The 13,238-nt window shown below is 37.0% G+C and overlaps 1 protein-coding gene across 1 annotated transcript in view; it reads right to left on the bottom strand.

Moving 5' to 3' along the window:
• Positions 1–13,238, bottom strand: part of ADAMTSL3 (ADAMTS like 3) — a gene marked incomplete in the record, with an annotated part of 213,664 nt that overhangs the window by 5,790 nt on the left and 194,636 nt on the right. The window contains 4 exon segments of the mRNA XM_072402452.1: positions 2,575–2,713; positions 4,735–4,846; positions 7,546–7,703; positions 12,883–12,957. Of these exon segments, the coding sequence (XP_072258553.1) occupies positions 2,575–2,713; positions 4,735–4,846; positions 7,546–7,703; positions 12,883–12,957 (484 nt within the window).

Genomic DNA, 13,238 nt, shown 5'->3' with positions numbered 1-13,238 from the left:
ATGTGGGCCTAAAATGTAAGTATTTTCTATCTGTTACTAAATTTTGCACATCACTAAGCTGTCTGTGCTTAGTGAATAAAACCATTTAGACATCCCATAACAATGTTATTCTTGTCAGTGCAAACAGTTCCCATTTCTGTTACTTATGAGAAGACATCTATGGTTTGAAATTGTAGTAAAGCATTTGAAACTGCTGATGTTTTACAGCCTCCCTTGTAGTCAGAGCCGGAGCCACAGACGCCAATATGATTCTTACATTTCCGACTTGGCTGTTGGCAGAAACATTTGTTTCTGTGAGGTATAACATCACATTTTGAACAGAATTGTATTTTCAGAATTACTACAATAATTTTCAATGTCAGTAAGATGGAATGGGATTACTAAAGTCCCAAAGTGCCGAACACTGATGGACTTGTAGACTAGGCAAAGAGGTGGTCTACTTATGGTCAGACCAACTGTCGGCATGCTGGCATTTTTAGGATTTAGTTCTGACATCTACTGCTGGTAGAGGAAACTACTAAAGCAAGGAAAAAAAAATTGCTTCCAAGGAATTGTGAAATAAAAAACAGATGAACCAAATGGGCAGAATTACTGTTTTAAAATGGTTGGGGGCAGCAAAAATAAGGAATGATTTCAATTAAAGATTGTAAGCTCCTCGGATTAGGGCCCTCTCCTCTTGTGTCACTGTCGGTATCTGTCTGTCATTTGCAACCCCTATTGAATGTACAGCGCTGCGCAATATGTTGGTGCTAAATAAATATTGTTTATATATATTAATATTAATATAATATATTATATTAATAATAATTAAAGATGATGAAGAACCTTTGACTATGTGCTCGGGTTCAGAATGTACACAGCACAATTTTACAGGTATCTTAAAGAGTAGTATGATAAAATGTAAAGCATGTGAGAAGCAATATTAACATTAACTGGTTGTATTTTTGTTATAAGTTATTTTACTTGCTTATAATGATAATGACAAGCATCAATTGTATTGCTTATAACAAATTCACAACTACAGGATGCACTAGATTATGGAGAAATTGATGAGGTAGATGCCAGGATTTCAAATGCCCGTCCCATCAGCAAGGTTTTAATGCAGAGAAGGTAGGGCAATGCCCCAAATCTTTGTCCAGCCAAAACTCTGACCGTACAATTACTTAAAACCCCCTAGAATGCTGGGAGGACTACTTCTCCCCTTTAGGACTGACAGGTGACATGACCCTGAGGGGTTTAAGAATTCCAAAACAACACTGCCCATCCTAAAAGTAATTTCTTCTTTTTGGGGAAGATGAAGTTGATGGCTACTTGGATTATCAGTTGAGCTCCCTAAATAGGTTTCAGTTGACAATTTGTGATTAATCAAAGTTCTGTGTTTTAAGACTTTAGATAATTACTAGCTCTAAAATGTAGTTTCTTGTATGCTACATAATTACAATACAATACAAAAAAAGTTAAAAAAAATACAGAAATCAATTAAGTTTGAACAGAAAAAAAATATTCATTAAAAAATGTAATAGGTCTGCACAGGATCTTGAACTCCTAGTTATTAAAACATGGTTCAATACAATCCCCTTCAAGAAGAAGCCATTCCTGTGCATTTCAAAAGGATGATGTATGTATATATATATATATATATATATATATATATATATATGTATATAATATGTTTTAAATCCAACCAAGTATTTAGTTGGTCTACTCCCCTTTCCTTTCTCATCTCCCTCTTCCGTTTTTGCTTTTCCATCCCTTTTGTTATCAAAATCAGTATATCCTACTTACAGTACCAGAAACAATTCCACCTTTGTTCCCATCTACACATTTTCAAACAAAAATATTGAACAAGAACATTAAATGTATGCTATAAAAACATAAAAATGTATAAATGTCATACACTCATTATGTTTTCATCACTTTACCATTATTATATTGTTCAAATTTCCTTCTAGGAGTTGAAAGGAAAGAATCAATAAAGTCCTAAGATGGGCGGAGGACCTGACAAATCAACACTTCAATCCAAAGCTATGGATCAAAAGATTGTTGGGATACATGCTGAATTTTAGAATTGCAATTGCACAGGATTAATGTTTTTTTTTTGAGAGGAAGCAGCACTCAGTCTGGACATCTGATCATACAAATACAGCCAAACTTCTAATGAATGGTATAATTTGGACCGACGAAGCAGCCATGCGTGCTTCCCTGCAGACAACAATGTCCAGACAGAGGTGGTCTTACTTCATGTCTTGAGAAATTTCATGTAAAATCGACTCATAGTTTGCATTTTCTCAGGCTAACCACATATGTGTCCCAAGTACAGGCTGAGGTGTGTTCAATGTGGAATTAAGGAAATGATGAAGGAAGTGGAAATATTCTGGAGTGTTTCCTTGGCTGTTACTATGTCAGGCTCCACTTCCTCTCCGGTTCTAGAATTCCAATAAGATGGGCACAGTGACAGCCTGCACAGCTCATACAGCGTGAATCTACTTAACAGTAGACCAGATTTATTAACCTGTTTTCTGCCAATCTGGACTCAACAATCACGTATATAAATCTGCAGGCTTATGTACCAACCTGGATGGGCAAGGATCCATGTTACACTCCTTCAGCTTAGGTTTAGGCTTCTTATTCTCGGGATAATATTGGCAGTAGTGTTCTGGGACAGTACGATTATAGCGAATGTCAACACACTCAGCAGAGTTCAGCTGATATCCTGCAAATTTGACACAATAGAGGAAAGCAGCCATTATTATCACAATTACAAGCTGTATGCATCTGAAAGTTTCCTAAACCACAAGCATTTCTGCATCTTGGTCTCATGTAAACTGAGAGTTGCTCAGGCCCGCTATCCTTATAATGCCCCTTCCCACCCCCTGCAAAAAAAAAGCAAACTGCACACACATGGAATTTTGTTTCTTTATGTTGCTCAGGAAAAGTACATCTTCGGCAATATTCTATACCAAGGGAGTCACAAAAGTCTTGCAGCAGTCCATAAAACAGTATTTGATTTGTAGTTCCTATAAGGTGTCACTTCCTTGAATATGCATGCTTGCTAAATGATTAAAGGATTAGGGGAGCGTACCGCTGGGGAACCTCTCATGTCCCCGAATTGCCAAAGCTGACTCCTGCCCCAACTATCAAACAATGAACTCAGTCCTGGAATATTTATGTATAAGCATAGGCTTTATTTATAAATGTTATGTGCAAATTATGAAGAAAAATAGCCTCTCTTTAGCCCTTATTTACTTATTGATATAGCCCCAACATATTACACAGCGCTTTACAAAGTTCATAGTCATATCACTAGCTGTCTCTCAAAAGGGTTTAAGATCTACGGTCCCTACCGTAGTCATATGTCATAACTAAGGATAGTTTTAAGAAGAACACAATTAACTCAACTGCATGTTTTTGTAATGTGGGAGGAAACCCACGCAAACACAGGGAGAACATGCAAACTCCATGCAGATAATGTCCACACCAAGATTCAATCCTCAGACTAGCACTGCAAAGGCAAAAGTGCTAGAGAACCATGCCACTCCTACTTAGTATTCATCGCTGTGAAAGGTCTTGTTTGTATGCCTTTTAGTGTTGTGTGCTTTTTATAGTATCAAAAAACTTCATGTAGAAAGATAATATCAGTGCTTCTATTCTTCTAAAGGAACAAATCACTGATTGAAATATTTATTATTGAAGAGTTTGACTACTTTTGTTTCCAGATAGAAGAACAAATGTTGGGTACGATAATGTTATTGGAACTTGGCCCTGTTTAACATATAAAATGTTATGTGTTCAATGGGCTGGAATTAATTTTAGTGGGATTTCAAGTGTCCAGCTATCACTGGAGGCAACAGTTATGTATGGTGACGTCACCTGCCCATCCTGAAAGTAAGGGAAGCTGGGAGAATGTTTTATTTATTTTATATCTGTTTTTTTTTTTTTATTTTATTTGGATGGCAGGGAGCTGACAGAGAAGTGAACCTTCCATCACTTACTAAAAGGTCCACTTCAGGCATCTATTAATGTATCCCCATTCCATGTGTTTGGTCTAGAGAACAAAGGCTGCCATTTTTTATCCTAGGTACTTTTTACAGATATGCAAGTTTCATCTCGGTTCAGGATGAGCCACACATTGGCATCTTCACCTTGGGTGCCAGAGGTTCTTGTCCTGGATCTGCTGCTGACAGAAGTATACATTTTTGCTTCAATTTCCTCTTCATGTCTCGCCATCACATTAAAGCTAAAGATAATTCTAGCTACATTCCATACAAAGCTAGGATTATATGAGGCAATTTATTTTTATAACTCTCAAATATCTCCTAAGTGCCCATAGGAAGGGTGTCTATAATATGTATATCGTCTGGTACACCGTCACGTCTCAGCAAACCGTTTTAATACAACAAGCAGCTTCTGTGCTTTACACAAATGCAATTCTGTAAATCCTTCTGACGTCAAAGGGAGTTACTCCATTCATGAATCATTCTAACTGAACTTACCCCCTGCATAAGGCAGGATGAACATTTAAATATGAAACAAATTACCACACACACAGTTAGGAAGACATTTTCACACCCTGCTTAGATAATCACAAGTTTCCATCATTTCAACCATTTTGTTCTTGAGTGGGGTGGAGTGGTAGAAAGTGGTCTTATGTGTTTAAACATACATTTATGTGGAATATATGCCATTTGTTTAAATAGTGTGTCATTTTAAAAGAAATATGTCTCAGTTACTCACCACCTCCACAGGTTACAGTGCATGGAAAGAAGTCTGTCTGTCTCCACTGGTGACTAATGGGCTGGTAGAAAAAAAACTGCACAACACTGTCCTTAGGGGAGACATACCTGGTCTGGAGAGAAACAAAAATCTATATATTAATTTGTTTTATATACCTAATCTGTGCATTAAATGGGTGCAATACTTTAACATAACCAAACAGTACAATAATATAACCAAACTTACAGTTTTAGTATGTTTTGGAAATTTAAACCACCTAAAATTCTTTTACTTTTACTTTTTACCCTGGGATTATTCACTTCTTGTGGCCTTATTGAGGGTAAAGTGGGTCTATTCTTCCTGACAGATCCTTAGTTTACTATTGTGGAGAACGTAACAAAAGGTGTTCATATGGGAAAGATGGGCAACACCAAGAACTTCCAGAAACAGAATAAGTTAATAAGTATTTAAAACAGGGAAGTCTGAATGAACATTTTAATACATAGGTTCGGTATTTTCCGAACAGTTTTTCTGACGCACTTTGATTCCACAACACACCCTTTATTATTTTACATTTTTTTTTTTTGTTTTCTCTCGTCTATCTATTTATATTATCTCTCATGTTTTTTTAAATTGGTTTTGGCTTGCTTACTTACCTATTATAATTTGTCTATGCTATGTATATGTATATGTCCAGCTTATTTATAATTATTGCATCTCTCTCATTTAGTTTGTTGGATAAGTATGTATATTTCTCAATAGCGCATTTTTGGAAAAAAACAGCGGGATGTCGACTTTTGGGTGGTTAATAGTGATAACCAAAACATTATTAATCCAGCAGAGGGGAAGCAGCAGGAGGTTAGTAGTTGAACTAGTAAAATTTTTTTTTATTAATAATCAACATTTATTTTATACCGCCAGCTTACTACTAAGCTCTGTACTATATATAGGTGTTGCATATCAGAGACATACACAAAATAAGAAAGAAGAAGAGAGCCCCATGATGAAAAGCTTACAAACTAAAAGGACATTTTGCACAATAGATGGGGGGCTCTATGGATGAGGGTGTTGTAGTGACACCAATCTTCACTATAAGGGCACAAAAGCCACAGTGTTTTCTGAGAAAAACTCTGTGTGGTGTCAGAGTATAAGAGGGTCTGGAGAGCACACTAAAACACCTATAAAACTTAAACGTGTTGTGACATAAGCCTCTTAGAATGTGAGAATGTGTGGAAAAGACTCTGTGCTGCACACCCACCACATCTGAGTTGAGCCTTTGTATATTCTTACGTGTTGTCACTAAAACGGGTCTAAAGTTCCAGTTTAAAAATGTGCGAACATGCAGGTGTTTATTGCAGAAAGGGACAGTAATTGAGCTGTGCACGAGTTACGTCATCCCAGCCAAACCAATCAAGATAAAGACCAAAACCAAAAAATAGGACATGGCACCAACGATATAATTGGGAGAGGTGACTGTATTTAAAAAACTGTGATCAGGTAGGTAAGGCTACTTTATTGCAGGAGGGACACCATCTCTACTTTCTGTAATAGTTTAGCTACACATTAACAGTGAATATATTTGTTTCTATGAGCAAGAATAAATGATTTGCTGATTCCAGGATTTCATGTGGAATCTCAACAGTAATTTATTTTAGTTTAGCTTTTACCAATCTGTACTGGCTCTAATTGGATGCAAAGGAAAAAAGCGTTCTCTGCCTCTTTTCAATAAATAAGCTCCAATCAATACATGTTACTATGTTACTTTTAATCATGTTTTTTCCTAATTCTTCTTTCTTGTAAATGTATATATTTTATTGCTGGGTTATATGAGCAGACCTTCCCATTTATGACAAATCCCACCATAGATTGCAAATTACTATTTAGTTCAAGAGCACATGCCTAAATGTTGATTCTAGCAACCACATGGTACTTCAGCATGTTATGAGTGTAACTAGACCTAAGCCCAGTCATCAAACTGGATGTATATTCTGTGGCTAAGAATTCTGGGTAAATAGTTTCTTTATTAAACAGCAAAAAAGAGCTTGTGCCTCAACAATATTTCTGTGTCAAGCAATAAAATATAAAAATAATCATAAAAATCTTGGAAGCGATATTAACAATGGGAAAAGATTCTTAGCTGACGGAAAAAATAGAGCTTTCTTTTTAATGACTGGTAGGTTGTAATTAAGAATTATGCATATAAAACGATTTAATTTACTAAGGGTCATGCACACGGGTCCAAACAGGTTTGCCAGATATGTCCTTTCCATGCTACCTCCAGAGACATTTTTGGAAAGCTTTTTGCTCAGAAAACTTAATTTAGCTCCTAATTAGAAGTTGTAAAAAAAGATTATGGAAACATGGCAAAGAAAGTCTGATTTTTGTAGGAAAATCCAAGAAAAGAGTAATGTAAGGAAGCGAAGAATTACCATTGCCTGCATCCTTGGATTAAAATCACTCATTGGGGGACTGTACACCCTTTGTGATATATTTTTTACTCCACTTTGAAAATAACACATTATAATTTACTTAGAGATTTACTTTGGAGATTAATGTTTACACAAAATATTTCAAATGATTTCATTTTACATTTTTAAGGCTAGACTGGGAGTAAAAGTCAGTGTTGGCAAACAAAGTATATCAACCCATATGTGAGTACATGAATAAGTTTTCTCAGCCTGAGGTTATTAACAATTGCATTGACCATTGCTAATGCATTATCGTGTTTATTTACTAGCATCAATACTTGTCTGGGTTAGAAATGGAAGCCAAGCTAGAACGTAGGGTTTGCGTGTGAACCAATCTCAATAATGCTAACACTTTCTGAATTACCTTAATGATGAAATCGGCTCTCAGTGGACCTGGCATTTTTAAAATTTCCCTTTCAGATCCTTTCTGAAATTCCACCGTTGTGTTTTCTATGGCATAACTTCCAGGTGTGGTAAAGCTGTGCTCCCCAGTTTCCCCTTGCAATGTTTTTGACTCAATGACTATAAAACAAAATGAAATGCAATAAGACATAGTCAACACAAAACAGAAACAGCAGAACATAACAATTGGTTCCTCTGAAGAACTCTATAAACTTGTTTAACACTTTAGCTGACCATAAATAACAAAGTACAGGCCAAGTTAAGTCAACACCAGAAGGACTCTTTTTCTAGGTGCATGCTTGGATCAGCTGAAGGTTTCTGTGTTTGGGGAAAGGTTAAATAACCCTGTCCTGGCCTTATATTTGCAAAAGAGTAGTGTTCAGCTAAAAAAAAAAAACATCACTGAATACTTTTGACCCCCCATCCATTGGCTAGAAGTGTCTATGGCATTCTGAAAGGTAGGCATAGTCACCTAGTCCAGCCTCAGACAACCAGTGCCAAAAGCTACCTACTGGTAACTATGATCTTGCCACCCAGTTTTACCCCAAATTTCTACTGAATCTGAGTAATATTTACAGACACAAGAACAACTATGCCCAGACCAATGGCAAACTATCTGAGATGCTTGTAGGCCCTTATAGAAAACCTATGGATGAAAGGGATGCTCTTAACAGTCTCAGAAGTAAGCTGACAAAGCTGTGAGCACATTCCTCATTTTACAGCATCAGTGCAGCCAGACTGACCGACTAACTGGCTGTTTCTTTGCTTTCTTTTAGTAGAAAACAAGCCAGCTTCCGAGGGCTGGTACATTGTCACATGGGGGCACGCATAATATTCTATAGTTGGGAGGCTTGGGAGGTACTGGATAATCAATTTCTCAAGTAACAGGTATGTTTTGATGTCCTCTGCTGTCAGTTAATAATCCTTTAAATCCTATTTGGGCATGTTTGATGTATGTATGGGTTCTCTTTAGGACCCTTTCAGATATGTGGTGGAAAACTGCATGGGTGAGCCGTCCAAAGTGCATAGCATACTGCTTCTATGCATCCAGAAGTGGCAAACTGCAACACAAGTCGACGTGTTTGCATGGATTGCCTTGTGTTTGTTTTTGGAGGAAGAGAAAAAATCAAGATAGCAATATGCTACTCTTCCAGGAACCGTGCCGCAACCCCCATTGCAATGCAGATACAAGCGCGCAAGTGGTTCCCGACCTCTCCCATGCAGTTAAATAGAATTAGTGAGGCATGTGGTTGAGCATGCAGCACGACATTGTGGTTTACTGCAAATCTGAAAGGGGCCATTTGTAGTTACTTTTTTTGAATGTTTTCGAAATAAGTATTTTCATTGATGAGCTTTCAATATATACTCTAAGTTGGTGAAATTATTAGGATTCAACAAACTAAATTACCATGTTATAACTGTAAAATTAAAAATATTCACCAGCTCTTTTTTGATGATCAAATAATTACTATAGGTGATAATTAAAAGAGATATACTAATATCTGGCACTAACTGAACAGTTTTCTAGTTGATAGTTATTATATAGGATGTCTGGGGAGAGCCAATGGCTTTAGATGCCACCCCTGAATAGAAGCTTATATGTAACTAATGTAACTACATGAAGTTTATAGTTCTGAATTAAAATAAAACTCCCCCAGTTTTAGAACAGTATATCACTTAGTAGGTCTGCACTAAGCTAAAGATATCCAAAGAGGACACTGTCTTCCAGGACACCTGTGCAACACTGTCCTGGGAAATTTTCAGCCATTTAATCTATTACCTAAATGATGCAGTCTTTGATCTTACCTACTGTCTGTGCACATGCGTTTTTGTCATTTTCCAACCATTTTAATACACGAAAGGGAATAACCTTTTGCAAATAGGGCACATAATTTTTTTGTACATTTTTCCATCATCTCAAGATCAGATCTGGGGAACACATCAGTAAATGTAATATACTTTGCAGATTCATAGACACTAAATATTTTTCACTGGTCTACTGAGCCATTTAGGCTTTAAAAAGTTTCCTATTATTTCTCAGCTGGAAAGTTTATAATTAAACTATATTTCTGGAGGGAATGCTATTTATATAATAATTGTATTGATGTAAACTAAATTATTAAAACCTTTATATAAAAAAAATTATTTTGCTAATGGGGCTTAGGTGTGACAGTATGTGAAGGAAGAATTGTTTATATTGCTCGTACTAGGAGTAAGCTGTCCAAGAAACATAGAAGGAAAAAATCTGAAAAAAACATAATCGGCATACTAGGGGATTATGGCATACACCTTTTTGTAGACTCCTTGCAGTGGTCCAGGAACCTCTCACCACTGTATCCCCCAAAGCCACTGTCTTTGCTGCCGACACAAGTGCATAGCAATTCTCTTCTGCCACCGGTTAACCACTGATGATGTAATTCTTGCTGGTGCACAAGAGTTACATTGACCCCTAATGTCTAGGTCTATATATGGTGGTGCCAGGTATGGAACCAGGTTGCATGATGCAGTACACTAAAAAGCCACCATGAGCAGAGGAAAAGTTTTTATTTTGGCAAAACAGACTTTGCATTTCTCTTCTGACAAGAACTTCTACCTCCTGGTCAATTTTAGGTGTTGATTTCTGCTGTAAGCTATCATCTGACTAATATATGACTATATATGACTTTATATACTGCCAACATATTACGCAGCGCTGGACATTAAATAGGGGTTGCAAATGACAGACTAATACAGACAGTGATACAGGAGGAGAGGACCATGCCCCAAAGAGCTTACGATCTAGTAGGTGGGGGAATTTACACACAATAGAATGGGAAATAGGTAGTGGTGGGAAGTAGTGATGGTTTCAAAAGACATAAGAAGATGGGTAGGGAAGTTTGAAAAAAATAGGTTTTGAGTGCTCCTAACTCTCTATTTAAAAACACTGACAAATCATTTACCCAGGGTTGGATTGACCTGAAGTTACTTGCATTGATGTATACTGGTGTAGGGAATGAGGGTCTTGGGGGGAGTGGTAAAGGAAATTAAAGGACGGAGCTTTAAACCTTCCCAACTAAGAACAAGCACTTAGCCTAAGATAGCTTTTAACTGTGGCTGTTTTCATTAATTACAATTTGACAACATGTTGTGGTTATATGCTTCTCAAACATCCCACATTTATGTGTATTCCGTTTACAAATCACAGATCACGTTGCCACCGTTTTGACCACCTTACAAGACTTTCCTACTTTTCTCCACTCCCCATCCTATACCCCGCTAAATGTCAGAGCTTACTCTGATTTACTCTATTTCATTTTAAGCTTTTCTTTTCCTGACTAACCTTTTTTTCCATTCTAATCTCTACTTTCCCCTTTCTCTTAGCCAATTCTATCCTCCCTCAGTCCTAATTTTTCTGTCCAACCCTCACAAGTTTAACATTTGTGTCCCTCAAGAGTCTTACCCTACATATATTATTTCAGGGCTGATTCGACTTCTCCCCTTCTGGCTTTTCTATATTCTTTATATTCATTTGAGTTTTCTTTTTATGCTGTGGTGTGCATTTAGCAGTGTATGTCCACGTTATTTATCTCTACCCCTTAATCTATTTTGCAATGCTGAAAAAGACTGCATTAACATGTAATCTGGGTATAGTTTTTATCTATATGGCTATACACATTCATGTTCTTTTATAGTAATGTGTTATGTTGTGGACAATATGTTATGTGAGATGTATACATATATGTCTTGGGGCATAATAGGTTTGAAGAACCCATGGTATTGTGTAGGCAGACATTGGTATCAATATCTCCTTCACTTTATGTTTTCTTAGCTTTGCTTGGACAATTGTATTAGTTTATCAGTATTTTAACTTGCTGAAATAGAATGTATAACGTTTACAAGTATTTTACGGCTTTCCAAACTGAAAGCACACAGTTTTTCATATATAAAAAAATAGTCCCCTTTGCAGATACAATCCCTGCTACATTTCCTGATGGAAGAGAGGAACAAGCCTTATGTGAGCATTGGTGCACAGCATCAGAGCTTCCACACTGCTTTTCTTTTAGATCCAATGGGCCTGATTTAATAAATCTCTCCAAGGCTGGAGAGGATACACTTTCATTAGTGAACCTGAGTAATCCATCCAATCTGGAATGGGTTTCCTAAAAGTCATTTGCTATTTGTAGCAAATGTTTTCAATCTTGGACCAGATCCATTACAGGTTTGCTGGATCACCCAGGTTCACTGATAAAAGTTTATCTTCTCCAGCCTTGGAAAGCTTTATTAAATCAGGCCCTATTTGTTGTCATTGGACCCGTCACTATGCTTTTCTATACCTAGAAGTACTATAATTTCTCCTTACTGACCAAGTATATACAGGAAGAGACCTAGGTATTAAAATGAACCTGCTATTTGGGCCCAGCCTTGGCAAAGTACAGTATTACCTAATAAATCATTTTACTTTTACATTATCGTGTTCTTTGTTGTATTTATAAAGAATCCAATCTGACATTCACTGAAACATTCCCTGGTGGAGAATCAATTCCTGCTATTGAAACACATGGACCTGTAAGATTCATTAGAGAATATTTTAGTGAATGTCAGATTCTGTGTTTTATAAGTAGCCCCCTATGATTTTTATTGAAATTATATATAGCAAAGTGAACCCGTATGCACTCATAGGTATGCTAAAATCTTGTTATTGCATCTATGGGGTACGTTAATACAGCGCTCGCTGTTCTGTTCTACGGACAAAGGGGTCAGCTGTGTTTTGCAGAAAAGGTCCGCTGGAGCTTACTCTTATGGAACAAGGGTGTGGTGGCATTTCACTTGGAAATTAAATCTATTGGAAAAAAGAGTATGAGACATAATTCCTGCTGCTTGTGTCCTTGCATTTACAGGTTTGGTAACACTGGTTTTGCCACCCATTGAGTAGTCACTATTGCCAAGGTTTCATAAAGATTTAATTTACCAGGCTTGAAAGCCAAGTGTGGAGTCCCAAAATGTGTGCTTCAAATTTAGAAACTGATCTCTCCATTGCCGGAGAGTCACTATGCCCGGCGTTCCCAAGGACAGAAGATTGTGGCGGATCACCGCTTAGTAATTATAACTAATCCCTCTAACCTCAGAACTTCCAGGAGAGCTGGAAAACAGGTGACACCAAGCCTATTAACCCTTTCTCTAACACCAGGATCAACATCCCAAGGCTGAATGTTTCTTCTAGAAGGTATTTCTAAAGGTATTTTTGACACAAGCAGACCTTTGCACCATGATAAATCATATATTTAAAAATGTATCAAATATATCATAAAATAGTCCATACAAACGTGCGCCGGTCCCTTTACTGTAATTCTCACGCTGCGGCTTCCATGAGGTATAGCAATTACTGTCTCTTCTCCTATGGAAAGAAAAAAACAAGACATTACACTGGTGGAGACAGATGTTGGGAGTATCGTGTGACTGGAGTAGTGCTGTGGGCTATGTGACTGAATAATAACACAGGTGTATGCATTTTACATTAGAAGAACATCTAACTGTGGCAGAAAATACTTTTTTTATTCCAAAGTAAGTCAAAGCTGAGGAGAAAATAACATCCAGGCCTCCCACATTTTCTTAAAAGGAAACATATATTTGGAAAAAAGGGATGTCTGCAGAAAATTTGATTCTTTAAATGGGCAT

This window comes from Pyxicephalus adspersus, chromosome 2 (genome assembly GCF_032062135.1).
Source record: "Pyxicephalus adspersus chromosome 2, UCB_Pads_2.0, whole genome shotgun sequence".
Lineage (NCBI taxonomy): Eukaryota > Metazoa > Chordata > Amphibia > Anura > Pyxicephalidae > Pyxicephalus > Pyxicephalus adspersus.
The sequence above is the reverse complement of the archived record's forward strand: the minus strand, read 5'-3'. Positions and strand labels throughout refer to the sequence as shown.